Raw genomic sequence first — 25,556 nt, 5'->3', positions numbered from 1 at the left:
GGACCAAAGCATTAACACATAGTGAATACATGAACTCCTCAAACTACGGTCATCACCTGTAAGTATCCCGATTATTGTCACTTCGGGGTTAACGGATCATAACACATAATAGGTGACTATAGACTTGCAAGATAGGATCAAGAACTCACATATATTCATGAAAACATAATAGTTTCAGATCTGAAATCATGGCACTCGGGCCCTAGTGACAAGCATTAAGCATAGCAAAGTCATAGGAAAATCAATCTCAGAACATAATGGATACTAGGGATCAAACCCTAACAAAACTAACTCGATTACATGATAAATCTCATCCAACCCATCACCGTCCAGCAAGCCTACGATGGAATTACTCACGCACGGCGGTGAGCATCATGAAATTGGTGATGGAGGAAGGTTGATGATGACGATGGCGATGGATTCCCCTCTCCGGAGCCCCAAACGGACTCCAGATCAGCCCTCCCGAGAGAGTTTAGGGCTTGGCGGTGGCTCTGTATCAAAAAACGTGATGAATCATTCTCTCTGATTTTTTCTCCCCGAAAGTAAATATATGGAGTTGGAGTTGAGGTCGGTGGAGCGTCAGGGGGCCCATGAGGCAGGGCGCGCCCCCCGCCCTCGTGGACAAGGTCTGGGCCCCTGACGTGGATTCTTTCGCCAGTATTTTTTATATATTCCAAAAATATTCTTCGTTGATTTTCAGGTCATTCCGAGAACTTTTATTTCAGCACAAAAATAACACCATGGAAATTCTACTGAAAACAGCGTCAGTCCGGGTTAGTTCCATTCAAATCATGCAAGTTAGAGTCCAAAACAAGGGCAAAAGTGTTTGGAAAAGTAGATACGTTGGAGACGTATCAACTCCCCCAAGCTTAAACCTTTGCTTCTCCTTAAGCAATTCAGTTGATAAACTGAAAGTGATAAAGAAAAACTTTTACAAACTTTGTTTGCTCTTGTTGTTGTAAATATGTAAAGCCAGCATTCAAGTTTTCAGCAAAGATTATGAACTAACCATATTCACAATAACATTTAGGTCTCATGTTTACTCATATCAATGGCATAATCAACTAGCGAGCAATAATAATAAATCTCGGATTACAACACTTTCTCAAAAAAATCATAATATGATATAACAAGATGGTATCTCACTATCCCTTTCTGAGACCGCAAAACATAAATGCAGAGCACCCCTGAAGATGAAGGGCTGACTAGAAATTGTAATTCATGGTAAAAGAGATCCAGTCAAGTCATACTCAATGTAAACTAACAATAATACATGCAAATGACAGCGGTGCTCTCCAACTGGTGCTCTTTGATAAGAGGATGATGTCTCAACATAAAAGTAAATAGATAGGCCCTTTGCAGAGGGAAGCAGGGATTTGTAGAGGTGCCAGAGCTCGATTTTGAAATAGAGATGGATAATATTTTGAGTGGTATACTTTCATTGTCAACATAACAACCGAGAGATCTCGATATCTTCCATGCTACACACATTATAGGCGGTTCCCAAGCAGAATGGTAAAGTTTGTACTCCCCCACCACCAACAAGCATCAATCCATGGCTTGCCCGAAACAACGGGTGCCTCCAACTAACAACAATCCTGGGGGAGTTATGTTTGCAATTATTTGATTTGATTTGAGCATGGGACTGGGCATCCCAGTGACCAGCCATTTTCTCGTGAGTGAGGAGCGGAGTCCAGTCCTCTTGAGAATAACCTGCCTAGCATGGAAGATACAGACAGCCCTAGTTGATACATGAGCTATTCGAGCATACAAAACATAATTTTTATTTGAAGGTTTAGAGTTTGGCACATACAAATTTACTTGGAACGGCGGGTAGATACCGTATATAGGAAGGTATGGTGGACTCATATGGAATGACTTTGGGGTTTATGGAGTTGGATGCACAAGCAATATTCCCGCTTAGTATAAGTGAAGGCTAGGAAGAGACTGGGAAGCGACCAGCTAGAGAGCAACAACAGTCATGAACATGCATTAAAATTAATCAACACTGAATGCAAGCATGAGTAGGATATAATTCACCATGAACATAAATATCATGGAGGCTATGTTGATTTTATTTCAACTACATGCGTGAACATGTGCCAAGTCAAGCCACTCGGATCGTTCAAAGGAGGATACCACCCTATCATACCACATCACAACCATTTTATAGCATGTTGGCACGCAAGGTAAACCATTATAAACTCCTAGAAAATTAAGCATGGCATGAGCAACTATAATCTCTAATTGTCATTGCAAACATGTTTCATTCATAATAGGCTGAATCAGGAACGATGAACTAATCATATTTACAAAAACAAGAGAGGTCGAGTTCATACCAACTTTTCTCATCTCAATCAGTTCATCATATATCGTCATTATTGCCTTTCACTTGCACAACCGAACGGTGTGGATAATAATAATAGTGCGCATGCATTGGACTAAGCTGGAATCTGCAAGCATTCAATTCAAGGGAGAAGACAAGGTAATATGGGCTCTTTGTTAGATCAACAATAATGCATAAAAGCGCCACTCAACATTTTCATCATGGTCTTCTCCTCTCGACACCCAAAGAAAAGAAAAGAAACAAAACTATTTACACGGGAAAGCTCCCAACAAGCAAAAGAAGAACGAGAAATATTTTTGGGTTTTCTTTTTAATTACTACTACTACAGGCATGGAAAGTAAACTAGCTAAAAGCTACAGCTAATTTTTTTGGTTTTTCTTAAGGTTTTTCAAACACACAAGAAGAAAGCTTAAAAAGAAAATAAACTAGCATGGATTATACAATGAAAAAGTATGAGCACCGACAACTGGCATGAGTGTGTGAACATGAATGTAATGTCGTTGAGAAATACGTACTCCCCCAATCTTAGGCTTTTGGCCTAAGTTGGTCTATGCCCATGGATCAAAACTGCCCTCTCCGGTGTACTGAGGAGGGTCTTCGGGGTGCCACTGGTTGGCGATCTCCTCCAGATCCCACTGGTAAACAGACTAACGGTGAGGGTCAGATAGTGGCTCTGGCTCTGGAGCTGATGTCAGGCTCTGGTATGCCTGAACGGCCTCCGGCAAAACAAGGTACATGCCTAAAAATATGTTGAACAAAGAGGGAGCAGGCAAGGTAATAGTCTCAAAGTGTTTCTTATCAAATATCAGTCTATAGTTAAGCATCTTCTTCTTATGCTTAACAATAAAATCATGTGCTACCATGCTCTTATAATCTAGAAAAAAGGTAGCAACTTTTCCTCTTTCTCATAACGCCTAATAGGTATGTTAAAGTGTGCAGCAAGGCGCGAGGCGAATGTGCCTCCTAAGACGGGGCCCTTTGTACGGTTCAGATTTAACCGTTTAGCAACAATAGCGCCTAAACTAAAAGTGGTATCACGAAACAAAGCATGGCGCAAAATAACAATATCAGGGGCACTAAGATTTCCACAGTTCCCGCGACCAATTAAGCATCTACTAGCAAATATTGTAAAGTAATGTAGGACAGGAAAATGTATGCTAGTGATTCTTGCATCGGAAACTTTCCTCGTTTCCCCTATAGCGACCGTATCAATAAATCCCTCCACATCATTACGATGTGGTTCCTCTATGCTACCCTCAAAAGGTATCCTACAAACCCGGCAAAAATCAATAAGTGACATCTCCTTATGCTCATCATATAAATAAAATTCCACCGAAGGTAGTGATATCCTAGCATGGAAATGAAAATTTTGCACAAAAAAATTGGTGAGTAAGAGATACTGTTCGCGCTGGTCGTGCAGGAAGTCGGTGAGGCCTGCATTCTCAGCCAAATAATAAAAATCTTCATAAATCCCGGCTTCTCTCAAGAACTCATCACAAGGCCATTCACACGGTCGAACCTCTGCAGTACGAGGGAGATTATACTTGGGCTTCTTAGTTTCTTCACTTTGCTTATCCTTAGAGCTTCGGCTCGATGAGCCCCTCAAGAATCTCTTTATCTTTTTCTGGAAATTTCTAAAAAAATTCGTGACTTAAAATAAAAGTGAACCAAACTCAACAAAATTGATAGCAACTACTCCTACAAGTGCCTAGAGGCTATATCATGTATTAGAACTACTTTTGACCACATAAATTTGACATGCAAGCTCAAGAACAGGGTCACCTAAGCAGCAAAAATTTGCAATAAATAAAGCACTAGAACAAAAACTAATTGGACCGTTGGAGGAGTCACATACCGAAGAACAATCCCCCAAAGCAGTTTTGTGAATGGCGCTTTGAGCAAGGAGATCGAAAATGGCAGCAAGATGATCAAGAACTCGGGTTTGAGCTGGTGGATGGTTTTTTCTGGAGCAAGACGAAGTGTGTGGGTGCAAGAATAAGTGGAGGGGACCCATGTGGGGTCAACGAGGCAGGGGGCGCGCCCTCAACCCTCGTGGGCACATGGTGTGTCCCCCTGGTGTGTTCTCGGTGCCAATAATTCTTAAATATTCTGGAAAAAAACATATTTCATTTTTAGGGCATTTGGAGAACTTTTATTTTTGGGGTATTTTTTATTGCAAGGATAATTCAGAAAAAGACAGAAAATACTGTTTTTACTTTATTTAATATAAATAACAGAAAGTAAAAGGAGGGTACAGAAAATTGTGCTTTCTAAGTTCATCCATCTCATGCTCATCAAAAGGAATCCACTAACAAGGTTGATCAACTCTTGTTAACAAACTCATTCTAAATCGCATGAAACCGGAGAAATTTCGAATGGCACTAGGTTACCTCGATGGGGATATGCACGTTCCCAACAATAAGAATGTCATATTTCTTCTTGACAGTAGGAAGAGGAAATTCAAAACCTCCAATAGTAATTGTTGAAATTTTTCCAATAGAATTGATACTGTGGACTTGAGATTGTTTCCTTGGAAAGTGTACCGTATGCTCATTACCATTAACATGAAAAGTGACATTGCCTTTGTTGCAATCAATAACAGCCCCTGCAGTATTCAAAAAGGGTCTACCAAGAATAATAGACATACTGTCGTCCTCGGGAATATCAAGAATAACAAAGTCCGTTAAAATAGTAACGTTTGCAACCACAATAGGCACATCCTCACAAATACCGATAGGTATAGCAGTTGATTTATCAGCCATTTGCAAATATATTTCACTAGGTGTCAACTTATTCAAATCAAGTCTACGATATAAAGAGAGAGGCAAAACACTAACACCGGCTCCAAGATCACATAAAGCAGTTTTAACATAGTTTCTTTTAATGGAGTATGGTATAGTTGGTACTCCTGGGTCTCCTAGTTTCTTAGCTATTCCACCCTTAAAAGTGTAATTAGCAAGCATGATGGAAATTTCAGCTTTCGGTATCTTTCTTTTATTAGTAACAATATCCTTCATGTATTTAGCATAAGGGTTCATTTTAAGCATATCACTCAAACGCATATGCAAAAAGATAGGTCTAATCATTTCAGCAAAGCGCTCAAAATCCTCGCCATCCTTTTTCTTGGATGGTTTAGGAGGAAAAGGCATGGGTTTCTAAACCCATGGTTCTCTTTCTTTACCGTGCCCTAGCAACAAAGTCTCTCTTATCATAACGTTGATTCTTTGATTGTGCGTTATCAAGATCAACAGCAGGTTCAATCTCTACATCATTATTATTGCTAGGTTGAGCATCAGCATGAACATCATCATTAACATTATCACTAGGTTCATGTTCATTACTAGATTATGTTTCAGCATCAGAAATAGAAATATCATTAGGATTCTCAGGTGTGTCAACAACAGGTTCACTAGAAGCATGCAAAGTCCTATCATTTTTCTTCTTCTTAGAAGAAGAACTAGGTGCATCAACATTTGTTCTGTGAGAATCTTGATCAATTCTCTTAGGGTGGCCCTCAGGATACAAAGGTTCCTGGGTCATTTTACCCCCTCTAGTCATAACTCTAACAGCATTATCATTTTTCTTATTATATAATTCACTGAGCAAACCATTCTGAGCCTTAAGTACTTGTTCTACTTGAGTGGTAACCATAGAAGCATGTTTACTAATAAGTTTAAGTTCACCTTTAACTCTAGACATATAATCACTCAAGTGTTCAATCATATAAGCATTACGTTTCAATTGTCTACCAACATAAGCATTAAAGTCTTATTGTTTAACAATAAAATTATCAAACTCATCTAAGCATTAGCTAGCAGACTTATTACGAGGAATATCACCTTCATCAAATCTATAGAGAGAATTTACCTTTACTACCTGTGTCGGGTTATCAAGACCATGTATTTCTTCAATGGGTGATAAATTCTTAACATCTTCAGCTTTAATACCTTTTTATTTCATAGATTTCTTTGCCTCTTGCATATCTTTAGGACTGAGAAATAGAATACCCCTTTTCTTTGGAGTTGTCTTAGGAGTTGGTTCAGGACGTGTCCAATCATTTTCATTACTCAACATATTATTCAATAGCAATTCATCTTGATCAACAATTCTTTCCCTGAAAACACAACCAGCACAACTATCCAGGTAGTCTCTGGAAGCATCGGTTAGTCCATTATAAAAGATATCAAGTATTTCATTTTTCTTGAGAGGATGATCAGGCAAAGCATTAAGTAATTGGAGAAGCCTCCCCCAAGCTTGTGGGAGACTCTCTTCTTCAATTTGCACAAAATTAAATATTTCCCTTAAGGCAGCTTGTTTCTTATGAGCGAGGAAATATTTAGCAGAGAAGTAATAAATCATATCCTGGGGACTACGCACACAACCAGGATCAAGAGAATTAAACCATGTTTTAGCATCACCCTTGAATGAGAATGGAAACAACTTAAGGATAAAGTAATAGTGAGTTTCTCATCATAAGTAAACAGGGTGGCTCTATCATTTAATTTAGTAAGATGTGCCACAACAGTTTCAGATTCATAGCCATAAAAAGGATCGGATTCAACCAAAGTAATTAACTCAGGATCGACAGAGAAATCATAATCCTTATCAGTAATAAAGATAGGTGAAGTAGCAAAAGCAGGGTCATATTTCATTCTAGCATTGAAAGAATTTTATTTAAGCTTAGCAAATAATTTCTTAAGATCAGATCTATCATTGCAAGATAAGAAGTCTCTAGCAGTTTCTTCATCCATAACATAACCCTCAGGCACAACGGGCAATTCATATCTAGGGGAGAATCTTCATCATCACTTTCATCAATATTATCAGTTTCAATAATTTCATTCTCTCTAACCCTAGCAAGTTGTTCATCAATAAATTCACCTAGTGGCACAATATTATCAAGCATAGAAGTAGTTTCATCATAAGTATCATGCAAAGCAGAAGTGGCATCACCAATAACATGCGACATATCAGAATGAATAGCAGGTGTAGGTGTCGCAAGTTTACTCAAAACAGAAGGTGAATCAAGTGCAGAGCTAGATGGCGGTTCCTTACCTCCCCTCGTAGTTGAGGGAAAAATCTTGGTTCTTTTATCTTTCAAGTTCTTCATATTGATCAACAGATATAAATCCCAAGTGACTCAAAGAATAGAGCTATGCTCCCCAGCAACGGCGCTAGAAAATAGTCTTGATAACCCACAAGTATAGGGGATCGCAACAATTTTCGAGGGTAGAGTATTCAACCCAAATTTATTGATTCGACACAAGGGGAGCCAAAGAATGTTCTCAAGTATTAGCAGCTGAGTTGTCAATTCAACCACACTTGAAAACTTAATATCTGCAGCAAAGTATTTAGTAGCAAAGTAATATGATAGTAGTGGTAACGCTGGCAAAAGTAACGGTAGCAGTTTTGGTTTTATAGTGATTATAACAGTAGCAACGGAAAAGTAAATAAGCGAAGAACAATATATGAAAAGCTCATAGGCAATGGATCAGTGATGGATAATTATGTCGGATGTGATTCCTCATGCAATAGTTATAACATAGGGAGACACAGAACTAGCTCCAGTTCATCAATGTAATGTAGGCATGTATTCCGAATATAGTCATATGTGCTTATGGAAAAGAACTTGCATGACATCTTTTGTCCTACCCTCCCGTGGCAGCGGGGTCCTATTGGAAACTAAGGGATATTAAGGCCTCCTTTTAATAGAGTACCGGACCAAAGCATTAACACATAGTGAATACATGAACTCCTCAAACTACGGTCATCACCGGTAAGTATCCTGATTATTGTCACTTCGGGGTTAACGGATCATAACACATAATAGGTGACTATAGACTTGCAAGATAGGATCAAGAACTCACATATATTCAAGAAAACATAATAGGTTCAGATCTGAAATCATGGCACTCGGGCCCTAGTGACAAGCATTAAGCATAGCAAAGTCATAGCAACATCAATCTCAGAACATAATGGATACTAGGGATCAAACCCTAACAAAACTAACTTGATTACATGATAAATCTCATCCAACCCATCACCGTCCAGCAAACCTACGATGGAATTACTCACGCACGGCGGTGAGCATCATGAAATTGGTGATGGAGGGAGGTTGATGATGACGATGGTGATGGATTCCCCTCTCCAGAGCCCCGAACGGACTCCAGACCAGGCCTCCCAAGAGAGTTTAGGGCTTGGCGGCGGTTCCGTATCGTAAAACGCGATGAATCCTTCTCTCTGCTTTTTTTCTCCCCGAAAGTGAATATATGGAGTTGGAGTTGAGGTCGGTGGAGCGTCAGGGGGCCCATGAGGCAGTGGGCGTGCCCAGGGTGTAGGCGCGCCCCCACCCTCGTGGACAAGGTGTGGGCCCCTAACATGGATTCTTTTGCCAGTATTTTTTATATATTCCAAAAATATTCTCTGTTGATTTTCAGGTCATTCCGAGAACTTTTATTTCTGCACAAAAATAACACCATGGCAATTCTGCTGAAAACAGCGTCAGTCCAGGTTTGTTCCATTCAAATCATGCAAGTTAGAGTCCAAAACAAGGGCAAAAGTGTTTGGAAAAGTAGATACGTTGGAGATGTATCAGGGAATGCCTCGGTTGTTGAGGGCATAGGAGGTGCGGCCCCCGTGAAGACCAACGATGGGGGCCCTGGACTGTCCGGCCCCCGCCGAATACCGCTCCGGAGACAGATCCAGAGTCGGGTGAGCGGCCCCTTCAAGGGAGGGGGAGCGCCCAATACTGCGGTGACCTCCATGAACCCTGAGGCACCGAACACCCTGATGGACGTACTACAGAGTGCGTCTGTCTTGGAGGAGCACCGTACCTTGATGGGTACGGTGTTCGAGAAGATTCAGTCCGCAAAAAGTGGGCTGAATGAAGCCTTCACGAGCCTACTAACAGGCTTTGAGGTATGTGCTGTAATGTCTTTAGCCGCCTTCCATATGAACAAATACGCCTATAGATAGATAGTAGCCCCTAAGACTATGGTGGCCCATGAAGAAGGGCGATCGGTAGATATCTGAGGGAAGTAACATACTTATTTAATTGGAAAAAACAGGCTTCACTGTTAGCGGCAACCGCCCAGGCCGTGGAGGTTTCTGAACTAAAGTAGAAACTGAAGCTGGCCGATGAGGACATTGTCCTAATTAACAAGCGGCTCGATGAAGCGTAAGGTATGCTTCGAACATCCCTTTTACGCCTATATGAATGTGCGAACACTAGGTTGAAATTCAGACACTGTTATTTTTTGTAACTGTAGATGGCGCTGCCGGGGTTGAGACCCTCAGGGGTGAACTTACCCGGGCCAAGGAACAGGCTAGGGTGAGCAATGTGGCCGCTAATAAAGCGGCTGCGGAGTTGAAGGCCGAACAAGCCACCTGGCGCCAATGCGAGGAGCGGATATCCGTCATAGAGAAAGAACTCAAGGACGCCACCCGCAAGTACGATTACCTCGAGAAGGAGAATAAAGCCAAGGCAACCGAACTCTACAAGGCCCTTCAGGAGGCCAAAGACGCTCGGTCCGAATCTAGAGTGACTCGCGAGGAGATCCGGTAGGCCGGACAGATAGCGGCTGGTAAGCCCTTTCTTTTACAAACTAAGTTTGGTGATCAGAGATATGCCTTGCTTAATCGACTATGGAGTTACCCAGACGCTTTCGCGGATCTTCTGAAGAGTGTCGCCGATGCCGCGCAATTCTTCCAGACTCAGGAGGGATATGCGACGGAGAGGCTATTCTGTACATAATTCGCGGCGCAGGAGTGCCCGGCGCTGTTGAACGACCAAATGGCGCAATGGGCCGAGCTGCATAAGATATCTGGAGCGTCCATGAAGGACGTTATAGTTCGGTTGTGGCCAACGGAACCCCTTCCGAGCAGCTATTTCGGCTTGGTGCGACAACTTGTCGATGCAATGCCGCGAATTGACGTGGTCAAGCGGTCAGTGTGTATAGAAGGTGCGCAGATGGCCTTCGCCCGTGTCAACATGTACTGGGCGAAGATGAAGGCCGCCGTTGTTGTAGTTAAGGGCCCGCCTGGAGGCAAGGACCACCGTACGCCGGAGCGCTACTTAGACGACGTCCTAGAGGGCGCCCGCTTGATAGAGGGTCAGTGCTCAAAGGACATTATGTTCAAATGAATGTACCTGAACTGCCTGGACGTTTTCATTATGTATTAAGGCTTTATGATATTTTTGTGTATTTATCTGAAAGTTCTATCCTCCTGTTCGGCAGTTTTTGTATTCCTGAGAGTTTTCCAGTCGTCGGCTTCAGCCCCCACGTAGATACTACGGGGGTGTTCAGAATAGCACATGGTCACACTTGATCCAATGTTTTGCTCCGTGAAGGAGGTGACAGTGCGGCGAACCAGACAATCAGACTATGAGGCTTTATCACTCTCACTTAGCCATAGGAGTTTGACGATGGGTCTACGAGATAGCCCCTGGTATGTACGCGGCTATCCGAATGCGGATGCATTACATATGTGACCGGAAAGCAGTCCTTCGTGTAATACGAAAAAAATTGGGAAAAGATTTTAATAAGTCGCCGAGTGGCTGACCAGCTCTCGACGCATCATGACAGCCAGTTTTCGGCTTTCTCTACTGAGGTGTTTAACCGGACGAACCAGAAACACAATCGCAGTAGTTCTCCCTTTACTACCCTAGCCGGTCAGACAGAACGTAATGTAGCAAACATAGGAGCCGGGCAACCCAACTATTGACCAAAGACATGATTCGGAGCCGGTGCATATAATGTCAGGCTCGGGACGCTGAATTGTGCTGAAAAGCTGTTCAGACTTTTGTTTGGCAACACCTATGTTGCCATATAGATCCCCTAGCAATTTGTGCCGAGGTGTGTGCGTGAGACAACTAAAAAGACGGAACACAATCTATGAATAAAGGCGATACCGAATAAAAAATTGTGTTCACTCGAATCTGATTGATACGTCAACACGTAATCTTACAGAGGGTACCATAATCACCAAGGCCATTTTACATGTCGGGGGTCTAAGGGGAAAGCTCTATACAGGTTCTTGAATAAAGTTTTGGTCTACAAAATCCTTTGGACCTTCCTGCCGCACGTCTACGCCGCTTTCGCCTGAGAAAGAAAGATTCCTTGAGAGGAATGGTATTCGACTACTTGTATGAAATCGGGCTCAAAAAGAGTCCTTGTGAGTCTGTAGGGTGAATAGGTTTTGATTCACCTATGGTAAAAGAGAAGAAATAATTAAAAAAGGGGGAAGGCAGTATAGGGTCGAACCGTACTATAGGACTGCCCGTATTGTGCCTCCGCTGATGCCCAAGCTATTTTTAGTGCATAATTATGCATGCGCGGTACGGATTTCGCAGGTGTACATGGCGATCGACGGAGGCGAAATTGCTAATCCAGCTCTGGAATTGTCGAGCTGTCAGAATGCGGAATTGGCTGGTCTTATGTAATAGAGTCCGGTGGCTTAATAGCTGATGAGGTGTGCGGCTTGATAGGGCTGCTTTGTACTTTGGTCGTGATGGCCGCAGTATGCTCCTCGGTACGGAGGGAGCATTCCATGTTTCTGTTGATTGTAATAACGCCACATGGACCGGGCATCTTGAGCTTTAGATAGGCGTAGTGCGGGACCGCATTGAAGCGAGCGAACACGGTTCGTCCGAGCAGTGTGTGGTAGCCACTGCGGAAAGGGACAATGTCGAAGATCAAGTCTTCGCTTCGGAAGTTGTCCGACGAACCGAAGACAACCTTCAATGTGATTGAGCCCGTGCAATGGGCCTCTACACCAGGTATTACTCCTTTAAAGGTAGTTTTAGTGGGCTTCATTCTTGATAGATCAATGCCCATTTTGCGGACAATGTCTTGGTAAAGTAGGTTGAGACTGCTGCCACCGAACATGAGGACTCGCGTGAGGTGGAATCCGTTGATGATTGGGTCGAGGACCAGAGCTGCCGAACCTCCATGACGGATATTGGTTGGGTGGTCCTTTCAATTGAAGGTGATCGGGCAAGCCGACCATGGGTTGAATTTTGGGACGACGGGCTCTATGGCGTAGACGTCACGTAATGCGTGCTTGCACTCCCTCTTAGGGATATGTGTGACATATATCATATTTACTATTTTTACCTCAGGGGAAAATTTCTTCTGTTCCCCTGTGCTCCGTTGACGGGGCTCGTCATCCTCCTCGCTGGGCGGCCCTTTCCCCTTGTGTTCGTTGTTGAGTTTGCCGGCCTGTTTGAAAACCCAACAGTTTTTGTTGGTATGGTTGGCAGGCTTATCGGGGGTGCCATGAATTTGGCAAGGCCGATCTAGTATTCTGTCCAAACTGTATGGACCATCTCTGCTTCCTTTGAACGGTTTCTTTCGTTGGCCGGGTTTAGGGCCGCTGAATCCGGCATTGACCGTCGTATCTTTGGTACCGTCATTATTGATTTGACGCTTGTGCTTGTTGCGTCGTGGCTTGCCATTGCCGTCTCTGGCTTCGGAGGTGCCAGGGTCGTTGGTGCTATTGCTTCTACGGGCTAGCCAGTTGTCTTCTCCCATGCAAAAGCGGCTCATGAGTGTGGTAAGGGCTGCCATGGACTTCGGCTTTTCTTGGCCGATGTGTCTGGCGAGCCATTCATCCCAGACGCTGTGTTTAAAGGCCGCGAGGGCTTCGGCGTCCGGACAGTCTACAATTTGGTTATTTTTAATTAAGAACTTGGTCCAAAGTTTCCGGGCTGACTCTCCGGGTTGCTGGACTATGTGACTGAGGTCATCGGCGTCTGGGGGCCGTACATAGGTACCTTGGAAGTTGTACCTAAAGGCGTCTTCCAAATCTTCCTAGCTGCCACTGGAGTTTTCTGGAAGGCTGTTTAGCCAGTGTCGTGCCGGTCCCTTAAGCTTTAGGGGGAGGTATTTGATGGCATGTAGATCGTCTCCACGAGCCATGTGAATGTGGAGAAGAAAATCTTCAATCCAGACTACGAGGTCCGTCGTACCATCGTATGATTCGATATTCACGGGTTTAAACCCTTCTGGGAACTGGTGCTCCATTACCTCATCGATGAAGCATAGGGGGTGTGCGGTGCCTCTGTATCGGGCAACATCTCGACGCAGTTCGGATGAGGTTCGTATGCGGTTTTCTTCCCTGGTGAGGTTGTGCTTATCGCGCCAGGCCTGATGGTCGTCTTCTCGTGCCGGGGCACACCCCTTGATCTGTAGATTGATCTAGTCTGACCGACTCTATTGTCCAGGTCCTGTTGTAGGTCATACGTGTATTCTGGAGCCGCTGTTTCTCTGCCTCTGCGGCGAGGTGATGCGGGCTGGTGCTCGGCTTGAGTTGCACATCACTATGAGCCTTGCAAGCAATGTGACTAATGAGTTAGTTACGGGATGATACATTACGGAACAAGTAAAGAGACTTGCCGATAACGAGATTGAACTAGGTATGAAGATACCGACGATCGAATCTCGGGCAAGTAACATACCGATGACAAAGGGAATGACGTATGTTGTTATGCGGTTTGACGGATAAAGATCTTCGTAGAATATGTAGGAGCCAATATGAGCATCCATGTTCCGCTATTGGTTGTTGACTGGAGATGTGTCTCGGTCATGTCTACATAGTTCTCGAACCCATAGGCTCTGCACGCTTAACGTTCGATGATGATTTGTATTATGAGTTATGTGATTTGATGACCAAAGTTTGTTCGGAGTCCCGGATGAGATCACGGACATGACAAGGAGTCTCGAAATGGTCGAGTGGTAAAGATTCATATATTGGAAGGTTACATTCGGACACCGGGATGGTTTCGGATAAGTTTCGGAGTACCGGGGGTTACCGGACCCCCCCCCATCGGGAAGTTAATGGGCCAACATGGGCCTTAGTGGAGAAGAGAGAGGGCCGGCCATGAGGTGGAGCCCCCCTTGCAAATCTGAATTGGACAAGGGGTGGGGGTGGCGCCCCCCCTTTCCCTCTCCTACTCCTTCCCTCTTTCCCCCTTTTGCTACTCCGGAAAAGGAAAAAAGGAGAAGGGGAATCCTACTAGGACTAGGGAGTCCTAGTAGGACTCCCCACACTTGGCGTGCACCTAGGGTGCCAGCCTCCTCCTCCCCCCTTTATATACGGAGGCGGGGGGCACCCCAAAGACAACAGACATCTCTTAGCCGTGTGCGGTGCCCCCTCCACAATTTACCACCTCGGTCATATCGTCGTAGTGCTTAGGCGAAGCCCTGCGCCGGTAGCTTCATCATCATCGTCTCCACGCCGTCGTGCTCACGGAACTCTCCCTCGTCCTCAACTAGATCAAGATATCAAGGGACGTCATCGTGTTGAACATGTGCTAAACATGGAGGTGTCGTATGTTTGGTGCTAGGATCGGTTGGATCATGAAGACGTTCCACTACATCAACCGCGTTGCTAAACGCTTCCGCTTTCGGTCTACAGGGGTACGTAGACACACTCTCCCCTCTCATTGGTATGCATCTCCTAGATAGATCTTGCATGATCGTAGGAAATTTTTTGAAATACTATGTTCCCCAACAGCTACAGTGCACACACCCAAATGAAACAACAAAGAAAAGGGAAAAACCACCGAGTGGTCGATAGATCAGTGGCCATGAGGCAGGGCAAGGGGACATGCAGCCATAGTCATTGCATCCATCATGCTGCCAAAGCCGGTCTGGATTCTGCTGCCTAGAGAGTGGGTGCCAGAGGTGCAAAAACGCTAGGAATTTGAAGAGAGTCAGTGGACCGCCGTAAGAAGACTCGCTCAATCACCATCATGTTATGCACCGTCCAAAGGGTACATGTCATTGTCGCAAACACTAAGATGAAGAATCTCTCCTCTAGGTTTGGTTGGCCCGAGTTTCGAGAAACCAAGCCAGGTCTAGGACCTCACACTCCAGCCTAGAGCCCCTCATGGACAAAGCACCAAAGAAAATGAGCCTCAGGGTAGGAAAACAATGTTTGAGTCCCCTTCTCTAGGACATACAAAGAAGGCATAGCCAATCACCAGGCCCATGCCGGTTGGCCACCTTTGTTTTTTATGGGAGCGTTCACGTAGAAACTGACACATGAAGATCTTGATCTTCAGAGGACAGGGCGCCCCACATAGGTGTGGTGCACGCCAACGTCGACCGTCAATAGCGGTCGTGATATGCAGAGCGAATGGAGAATAATTACAAAGAGGACAAGCGCTATGATATGGCGTATGGATAATCCGGGTGTGATGTCATAAGTGAAGCCTGAAGGCCGGTCCAAGCAACGGTTTCCTCGGGTCCAAATGAACGTCAGAACAAGATGTTCCAGAATCCATTTTGGGAGGGCGGGGAAACCAATAGGAAGGGGTCCACATAGATAGGAACAAGTTCGGGAAATCCATGCATAGCTTAGAACCACCCACCCAAGGCTCAACCCATAAGAGGGCCCATCTCCATTTTTATAGAGATAGAGCCCTAGACGAATCCCCTTCTTGATTGAGTGTATCGACTTTCAGAACTGAGACCCCTCCCTACATAACACACTAGAAGTGGACATCCCTGTAAATATGCAAAGAGCCACGAGCCACCATCCTCTCTAAGGATCCTCCAAGCCCATCTCAACATAAGGGCTACATTAATGCGAGGGGACGCAATAATACCTAGACCCTACGTTCTTAAAAAAACTTAGACCCTCCAGGTCTTTGGGCAAGCAGATATCAACCCATTTGACCATATGGTATTTCTAACGTCCACCAGTCCCCCGCCAGAAGAAACGTTATAGATCCTTATCAAAGGAGTTATACACCCCTTCCGGCAAAATATACATCCCCATCATATGCATGGGGAGACTAGAAAGGCATGAGTCAATAAGCATGAATTTACTCCATTTGAACATAAATATGTTGCACCACAGCTTAGGCCTAGTGGCCGCTCACCCCATAAGCGGGTCAAAATCCCGGATGAGTATGTAATGGAAAGGAGGAAAACTCACAATTAAAGGTTGTTTGCAATCTGTTATTTTATCGTCATTAGAGTACCCTAGCACTACCATATCATGGGACCGACGGAACACCCATCAAAGCGACTCCGACGGCGAATGTCGGGCTTCCTCCCAGGACCGGCGGAGAGCTAGAGGATGGCTAACTCCTCTTCGTCCCCGCATGAGATGAGGTCCCAATCGATGGATACAGAGTTGCCAGACTCATATCTGTTGCTCACCATGCCCAAGAATGTCGGAGATCGTCGAGGAGGAGCCGGGGGAGTGGAGCGTACTGCAAGTGGAGTTGAGTGGCTAGGGTTTAGTTCAGGATGAGGATAGGGACACATATTTGTGGGGTTGCGGTGGGCCGGTACGGTCCGACGTGACGGACGCATTCGAGCGTCCCTATATCCACCCCACATATGGACAAGTTTGTGCTGGACAGCCTGAATGTATAGTGGGGTCTTCAAGGTCCAATCTGGCGGCAATTTCATGATCGGGTCGTGCGCCCGGACGTAATAGGAGATTTGAGGACTCCGGTTGTTGATGCTCTTAGGGATGTTTCTATAACTCCGCCATTCGGCGGCGACGACGGTGGCATGGCGAAGAATGACATGTCAACCAAGGCGAGGACCTTCATGACCCCTCCTCCTCCAAGCCCCTCCCCAGTCATAAAGCCTAAGGCGAAGCCCTGGTTGGAAATTGAGTGGTACCCCGTGGAGGGCATTTCGGGTGCACGTGCACTTGAATTATACAAAAGAAATAATTGAAAATGTCAAAATTTCTTGAAACTTTTGGAAACAAAATATGATGGAGTGTTTTACTCGTGTAGAAAGTTTCTTCCATGAATGACTTTCACGGTGCTCTAGTCAAAATAATAATAATTCAACACTATATACAGGTCACTATTTGTAATTTTGGTCCCTGAATTATTACTTTTTGCCTGAAATCAACGGGGGTTTTCCTTGACTAAACTTGCCATGCGAGTACAACACAAAGTTAACTTTATTTTCGGATAGTTTCATTTTTTTGTCAATTGCCAAAATGTCTTTTCCATGTCAGGGGCTTGTGCACCCGAGAGCACAAGGGTATTTCCCCCCTTCATAAGGCCCCGTTTGACAGGGGAAGTTTTGCAGCCCCGGAGTGGAGGGGGGGTCTGAGGGGATTTGGTTAATTCCTCTCTTTCACCCAATTCTCTCAATTTCCCATTAATCCCTCCTCCTCATAAACTCCTCTATTTGGTTAAATCTCCTACAACAGCAGCAGTAAAGCAAGCGTCCAGTTCCATGGGTGTGTTGGGGGTTTTTCTGTATCACATGAATCGAAGGGGATTCATGAGAACGGAGAGGATTGGCCTGTTCAATCCCTACATGTCAAATGAGCTGTCAAGGATTTCTGAAAATTTTGAACCCTGCGGGATATTCCCCTCCAAACCTCCTCCACGAAACAAGGCCTAAGGACCTTTCTGTATTTCAGTAATTCACCAATCGTACCTCCACCCGGCGGCAGCGGCAGCGGCAGCGGCGGCGGTGGCATGGCGAAGAGCGGCAAGTCGGCCGAGGCGGCGACCTCCACGGCCCCTCCTCCAAGCCCCTCCCCAGCCATAAAGCCTAAGGCGAAGCCCCGGCTGGAAATCGAGGGGTACCCCGTGGAGGGCATCTCCATCGGCGGGCACGAGACGTGCGTCATCTTCCCGACGCTGAGCCTCGCCTTCGACATAGGCCGGTGCCCGCAGCGCGCCGTGGCGCAGGACTTCCTCTTCATCTCGCACGCCCACCTCGACCACATCGGGGGCCTCCCCATGTACGTGGCCACGCGGGGGCTATACAGGCTGCGCCCGCCCACCATCTTCGTCCCCAAGTACCTCAGGGAGCTCGTGGAGCGGCTGTTCGACGTGCACCGCGCCATGGACCAGTCCGAGCTCAACCACACCCTCGTCCCACTCGACATTGGCGAGGAGTATGAGCTCAGGAGGGATCTCAAGGTCAGGGCCTTCAAGACCTACCATACCATACCCAGCCAGGTGAGGGAACTTGCTTCAGTTCTTGGAATTGTGCGTCCCCTGGTTGATTTGTGAGGAATTTTACAATGGCTTGGTTGAAAGTGATATCTGATATGGTTCTAGGGGTACGTGATATACTCGGTGAAGCAAAAGCTCAAGCAGGATTATCTTGGCCTCCCAGGAAGCGAGATCAAAAGGTTGAAGCTATCAGGCGTGGAGGTCTGTATGTCTTGGTGGATGTCAATATTTCGTAGGAATAAGTAAATCAGAATCTACTAAGAGTTGTTGATGTGATCATGTGCTTGCAATTTTCCATTCGTTGCAGATTACTAATACAGTGACAACACCCGAGGTTGCTTTCACTGGGGATACGATGTCAGATTTCATTCTTGATCCTCATAACGCAGACGTATTGAAGGCGAAAATTCTTGTGATGGAGGTATTACGTCTTACCGCTTTATCATCATATAACCAACTTCCATTTTATTAAAAATAGCAAGCAGTTTTTGTCTCCCAAGTATATTCAAATTTCACTGCATGCAAGCTAGCTGCTGTTATTTTGCAAACAGAACTTATCACATCTAGGGAAAACTCATGTGCCACCAGTTAGCTGCAATTAAACGAATCCTGATGGTTAGAAGCATGTTTCACTTCTTGTGCTCAAACTTTTGCTGTTATTTTCCTCTCATGATTTTTTCTTTATTCCTATTATTGATCTGCTGAGCTGTTCTTAAAATTTTCAGAGTACTTTTCTTGATGACTCTGTCTCGATTGAGCATGCAAGGGAATATGGGCACATACACTTGTTTGAGGTCATTCAGCAATTACTTTGATTATTTCTGTCTGTCATAGGAAAGAAAGATCACCTAGTATCCGTAATAGTGCTTATGCTTCCATTTATGTTTGATGATATTTCCAGATTGCGAATCACTCTGAGAAGTTTGAAAACAGAGCCATTCTACTAATTCACTTTTCGGCTCGTTATACAACAGAGGTGGGTTAATATCTATTGTTTCAGTTCTCTCTGTTGAAATAGTATGGCTTGTTATTCAAATTTTAGCTATTGATGATTGAAGTCTATTTTACCCCCTTTACTGGCCGATTTATCCCAATTTCGCTCATGTTAAGGATTCTTTGGCTCCACACATGTTAGTTCTAGCTTTTATGTTAATCAACTTGGCCAATTATGCGCAACCCTATTATAGTCTGAACTCCTTGTGACAAAGCACAACATGTCGATGATGCTAAAAGAATGCAGAGATATCAATTACCTTACTGCATTTCCCTTGCTCTGTGAAAATCCCCTATATCTGACTCTACATGCTTTGTAAGTAAATCTATTGTATCTCTTGACCCCATCATCAGACATCCAGACCTATCCTTGTGTAAAAGAAAAAGAAAACTGCGACAGATTCCTAATACTAGAGTTGCTTGTTTTCAGGAAATTGATGCAGGGATAAGTAGATTGCCCCCGTCGTTCCGAAGCAGAGTTTATGCGTTGAAAGAGGGCATCTGAAATTAGGTTGAGATAGTGATCAACTTTTCTTGTCTTCCGTCTAAACTAGACCCAAAACCTTGCTTGTATGGTATGCCATCGTAACAAGGTTCTTGACATGTCCCTAGTACTAAATTCATCTGGAATTCTGTGAAATGGTGACTCGTTTAGTTGAGTGTTCATTTTGTCTATGTGAGATGGGAGAAGATTGAAATGCTTATTGTGTTTGGTTGACAGAAGAATTTGAAAGAAGTAATACGTACAAAACAAGCCGCATTTCTTTCTGAACATGGATACTTAGGGTATACAAAAAAAAATTGATAAACAAGAGCGGTTACAGTACATCCATGTTGTACAACATGCATGCGTATATGTATATATAGGTACACAATTCCTATTTCCTCGGAAGAAGAAGAAGAAAAGCAAGTAGTGATAGGTACGTACATTGACTACACGAAGAGAGAGCAGCAGACTGATGAATCCGGCCACCCTCCTACATTCCTCCCTCTATGCATGCTTACGGCCTTGTTGTCTAGTGTAGCATCAAAGATGGATGGGTTGTCGCGTGGAACGTTAACTCTTGCTTCCTTGCCTTGGGCGTGTGGCCGGCGACGACATGCATATCCGGCCACTCCGCCTGGCAGGTATGGTATGGTACGGCGACGATCAGCAGGGACTGCCCGGGTTGCAGTCCAGCGGGCCGGCGAAGCGGGTGAGCCTCCTGACGTACTCCCCTGGCTTGGGCTTGATGAGGTCCTTACCGTTGAGCTTCTGGCCAATTTGTCCGCCGGACGTGGTGAAGTAGGCGTCGTTTATCATCAGGTCGCCGTCCGATATCCACACCCAGTTCTTCCACTCGGACTCGGGCGCGTAGTCGCGCTTGGTCACCTGCTCCAGCCATTCAATTCGCGCGCGCGCGCGTTTGAATTTGAATTGATGATTTGATTTGAACCGGTGGGTCCATCCATAGATGGAGTGAGGAGTGAGGAGGAGAGGACGTACCTCCTTGGCAGCCATGTTGGGTGGTGCTCTGTAGCGGTTCCCCTGGCTGAGGATGGTGGGCGCGCTGCTGCCTCCGATGGCGTACATGAGCCAGTTGGTGTAGTCGTTGTTGACGACGTGGAAGAAGCCGTAGCGGCAGCGAGGCATCCTCTGCACCAGGCCTCTCCCGAAGTGGTTGAAGGCGACGGTGACCTGCATCACCTTGTCCTCCGGCTTCTTGTCGTCGGCGCCGAAGAGCATCACGTCGTTGTGGTGGGCCAGGTGGGTGTTGGAGATGGTGACGGCCGTGGACATGGCCACCACGTCAACCATGCCGTCCTCGCAATTATCCATGGAGAGGTGGTCCACCCACACTTTGGTGGCGTTGAAGATGGAGACGCCATCGCCGTCGGCGCGGGTGCGGATGGTGGAGTGGGTTGCCGTCATCGACACGTTGCCGCCGTCCGTGTGCTTGATGCCGTGCACGTGGAGGTTGTTGATGATGACGTTGTTCTGGTGCTGGACGGTGAGCCCGCCGCCGTTGGCCACGTGCACCTGCGCCCCGCGCCCGTCGATGGTCTTGTCGCTCTGGATAATGATCTCCTGGGAGGCGTTGATCACCATGTCCCTGGCGAAGATGATCCACAGCGGCTCCGTCTGGACCACGCCCCACCGGAGCGACCCGGGCCGCGGGTTGGTGAAGTCATCGTCGTTGGGGTCGGTCACGATGTAGATCTTGCCCTTGAGGCCGCCGGTGGTCTCGCGGCCGAACCCCTTGGCGCAGCGGGCCATCCGCTGCCGGTCCGTCGCCCAGTCCTTGCGGCAGCGCCAGCACCGGTCGATCGGGTTCGTCGCCATGCACGGGCCCGTGTACTTTGCCTTCTTCGACTTGTCCGACGACAGCGCACGACGCGGGCTAGTCGACCTGCACGCTCACCACATGTTCATGCCAATGCCACTTAATTCATCTACCACTCACTCGCTACAACGTACTAGTAACTACTCTACTCCGTATATACTGTACTCCTATAATAGTATTAAATATTAATGCATGCATGCCTGTGGACGGCGCGGTTGAAGTGGTCGACCACGCTATAGGGGTCGGGGTTGTACGCCGGGTTGGCGCTCGTTACGGCCGCCGCCGCCAGGAACGCCGCCCCCAAGAGGAGCAGCGACGCCGGCCTGCTCCATTGGAGGCTCCGATCCATGGACATCTAACTCTCTATCTTGTGGTATGATTGCTTTGTTTGGGTAGCTCGAGATAGATAGATAGATAGATAGATAGAGAAGGGACAACCCTATCGCTCGCGTGGAAGGGAGGACAAGGCCAGGCCTATATACGTAGGAGGATGACCGTCGAGGTGGTATTATTAGCACAGAGGGGTGAGGCGAGCCACGCTCCACGGAAGAGACAAATTGTTTTGCCAATAATTTATTTTCTATTCTTGGTTCGGCCAGGCCGGAGAGGAGAGCCAAGACAAAGGAACGCATGAATTCTGCCAATGAACGTTCGTTAGGTTGACTCAAAGTTACTTTGAGTTTTTTTTTCTAAACACATTACAACCAAAGTCCCTCACATACACGAGCGTACACTCACCCTTATAAACGCACGCACGCACACCCTACCCTATTGCGGATTGTGGTATTGATGACAAGCAATTAATGGACAAATAAGACTATCTAATGTAAAACTAAGTTTTATTTCCAAGAGCAAAAGTTGCCGAGCATCGGCAACCCCCAAAAGGGAAAAGAATAAAACTGAGACTTCTCAAAGGTTGCTTTTTGTAACCTTATCTTAGGGTATGTTTGGTTGCTTGCGTATGGCTCAGTTAGGCCTAGGAATGTGGCTTTGGCCCGTTTGGATGCCTGACCTATATCCAACTATTGGCCCACTCTTTCCTCTCAACCAAGTGTTCGGCTTGCAAGGGAGGGGAATGCAGCGCCGAGCTCATGCGAGCTGCTCGATGGTGCGAGCCCACGCGTGTCCCTGAAAAATCGGATGGAGGAATTGGGTCACCTCTCGCCAATTTAATCGGCCTATTTAGCCCTCGTCCACTCACCTCGAAACCCCCGCCACCATTTCCTCCCCCTTCGAGCTCTCTGTCCCGGGCGTATTCTTCACCGACGAGCAGGTAAGCGACACACCGGTCGGTGGTGGTCGGCGTCGCCGATCCTTCTTCTTCCTCTTCTTCCCTGAGTTGTTTCGCACCTCCTGCTTGTCTACACTGATGGTTTTAAGTTCAATCACTGCCTACTCGTTGTACCTTAGATATGTGAGCATGTGGTAGGAGTAGATCTGTGGGTAGTATGGTAGGCCTTAGATATGTGAGCATGTGATGATGTGGTAGATCATATAGTAGTGTTGTCATTTTGCTAGAATGCTAGGTTTTGCTTCTCGACATTGTTGATGTTCATGTTGTTGTGGTAGATGGGCAATGTGTTGAGCTGGATGATAGTATGTGTAGTATAGTAGTAGGTAGATAGGTAGATATAGTATGGTAGATAGGTCGATGTGGTATTGTGTTGAACTTCGTGATCAGTTAATGCTAGTTTGACCAGTCCATGTGTTTGAAGGAAATATGCCCTAGAGGCAATAATAAAGTTGTTATTTTATATTTCCTTATATCATGATGAATATTTATTATTCATGCTAGAATTGTATTAACCGGAAACTTGATACATGTGTGGATACATAGACAAAACACGGTGTCCCTAGTAAGCCTCTACTAGACTAGCTCGTTAATCAAAGATGGTTAAGTTTCCTAACCATAGACATGTGTTGTCATTTGATGAACGGGATCACATCATTAGGAGAATGATGTGATGGACAAGACCCATCCGTTAGCTTAGCATAATGATCATTAAGTTTTATTGCTATTGCTTTCTTCATGACTTATACATATTCCTTTGACTATGAGATTATGCAACTCCCGGATACCGGAGGAATACCCTGTGTGCTACCAAATATCACAATGTAACTGGTTGATTATAAACATGCTCTACATGTATCTCCGAAGGTGTTTGTTGGGTTGGCATAGATCGAGATTAGGATTTGTCACTCTGAGTATCGGAGAGGTATCTCTGGGCCCTCTCGGTAATGCACATCATATAAGCCTTGCAAGCAATATGGCTAATGAGTTAGGTGCGGGATGATGCATTACGGAACGAGTAAAGAGACTTGCCGGTAACGAGATTGAACTAGGTATGAAGATACCGACGATCGAATCTCGGGCAAGTAACATACCGATGACAAAGGGAATAACGTATGTTGTCATAACGGTTCGTCCGATAAAGATCTTCGTATAATATGTGGGAACCAATATAAGCATCCAGGTTTCGCTATTGGTTATTTACCGGAGAGGAGTCTTGGTCATGTCTACATAGTTCTCGAACCCGTAGGTTCCGCACGCTTAACGTTCAAGAACGATTTGTATTATATGAGTTATGTGATTTGGTGACCGAATGTTGTTCGAAGTCTCGGATGAAATCATGGACATGACGATGAGTCTTGAAATGGCCGAGAGGTAAAGATTGATATATTGGATGATAGTATTCGGACACCGGAAGTGTTTTGGATTGTATCGGGTACATATCGGAGTACCGGGAGGGGGGGGTTACCGGAACCCCCCGGCGAAAGATATGGGCCATGGGAGGGAGGCACACCAGCCCACATAGGGGTGGTGAAAGTGCAACTAACCCTTGGTGGTTTGGTAATTCCTAACAACATATAGCTCATTGAACTAATACTATTTCAAGATGATCATTTCAGAAAATTCAATGATTGGCATGGCATGGATTAGAAATGTGGACCCCTCAAAATGCTAAGAACACATATTAGCTCAAGCTCAAGACTCTACATTTTCATTTTAGTGATCCAAGATCACATTGAGTCTATAGGAAAAGCCAATACTATTAAAATGGGATGAGGTGTTGCTTAATGGCTTGCTTGCTCAAAATGCTTAGTGATATGCTCCAAAAGCCCTCAATCACTTTCTCATATCCACATATGTCTCAAACCAAAAGTCAAACTCGGCCCTACTGATTTGATCTATCCGGCGCCACCGAGTTCACTTGACATAGCCACTGCTAGAAACCCTAGTCACTTCGGTCTCACCGGTAGGGATCTCGGTCTCACCGAGATGGGATTGCAAACTCTCTGTTTCCCTTCGTAACATTTTGGTCCAACCGAGATGAGCGATCGGCCCCGCCAAGTTCGCAATGAAAACTCTCTGTTTCCCTTTCGTAACATTTCGGTCTCACCGAAATGAGTGAATCGGTCCCACCGAGTTTGCCTGACCAACTCTCTGTTTGCCTATTACAGAAATCGCTCCTACCGAGTTTATGTGATCGGTCTCACCGAGATTACGTTATGCCCTAACCCTAATAAAATCGGTCCCACCGAGTTGACATGTCGGTCCCACCGAAAATCCTAACGTTCATATTTTGAACTAAATCGGTCTGACCGAGTTTCATGATTCGGTCCCACCAAGTTTGGTGATTTGTGTGTAACAATTAGATTTTGTGTGGAGGCTATATATACCCATCTACCCTTCCTTCATTAGTAAGGAAAGCCATCAGAACATGCCTACACTTCCAACATACATTTTCTGAGAGAGAACCACCTACTCATGTGTTGAGACCAAGATATTGTTGGGGAACGTAGTAATTTCAAAAAAAATCCTACACACATGCAAGATCATGGTGATGCATAGCAACGAGAGGGGAGAGTGTTGTCCACGTACCCTCGTAGACCGAAAGCAGAAGCGTTAGCACAACGTGGTTGATGTAGTCATACGTAT

The 25,556-nt window shown here is 45.5% G+C and overlaps 2 protein-coding genes across 3 annotated transcripts; one reads left to right on the top strand and one right to left on the bottom strand.

The window, feature by feature from the left end:
• Positions 1-17,606: 17,606 nt before the first annotated feature.
• On the top strand, positions 17,607-19,967 carry TRZ1 (tRNAse Z1). Of its 2 annotated transcripts, none has more exons than XM_087527612.1 (6): positions 17,607-18,302; positions 18,429-18,500; positions 18,607-18,720; positions 19,025-19,093; positions 19,201-19,275; positions 19,723-19,967. In XM_087527612.1, exons 1-6 carry the CDS (start codon positions 17,814-17,816, stop codon positions 19,795-19,797), a joined length of 894 nt encoding a protein of 297 aa, XP_087383738.1. In that variant the 5' UTR covers positions 17,607-17,813; the 3' UTR covers positions 19,798-19,967. The 2 variants fall into 2 exon arrangements, with proteins under 2 accessions (XP_087383738.1, XP_087383737.1); XM_087527611.1 differs by having other exon boundaries at positions 18,405-18,500.
• Positions 19,968-20,081: 114 nt separating this feature from the next.
• LOC147964817 (pectate lyase-like) lies at positions 20,082-22,102 on the bottom strand. The gene is made up of 3 exons (XM_087527610.1): positions 21,817-22,102; positions 20,779-21,682; positions 20,082-20,664 (listed from the first exon to the last, which is right to left on the bottom strand). The coding sequence occupies exons 1-3, from the start codon at positions 21,969-21,971 to the stop codon at positions 20,443-20,445; spliced, it is 1,281 nt and encodes a 426-aa protein (XP_087383736.1). The 5' UTR covers positions 21,972-22,102; the 3' UTR covers positions 20,082-20,442.
• Between the last annotated feature and the right edge of the window lie 3,454 nt (positions 22,103-25,556).

The sequence above is a fragment of the Triticum urartu genome, chromosome 6A, assembly GCF_056163025.1.
Source record: "Triticum urartu cultivar PI428250 chromosome 6A, HENAU_Tu73, whole genome shotgun sequence".
Lineage (NCBI taxonomy): Eukaryota > Viridiplantae > Streptophyta > Magnoliopsida > Poales > Poaceae > Triticum > Triticum urartu.
The sequence above is the reverse complement of the archived record's forward strand: the minus strand, read 5'-3'. Positions and strand labels throughout refer to the sequence as shown.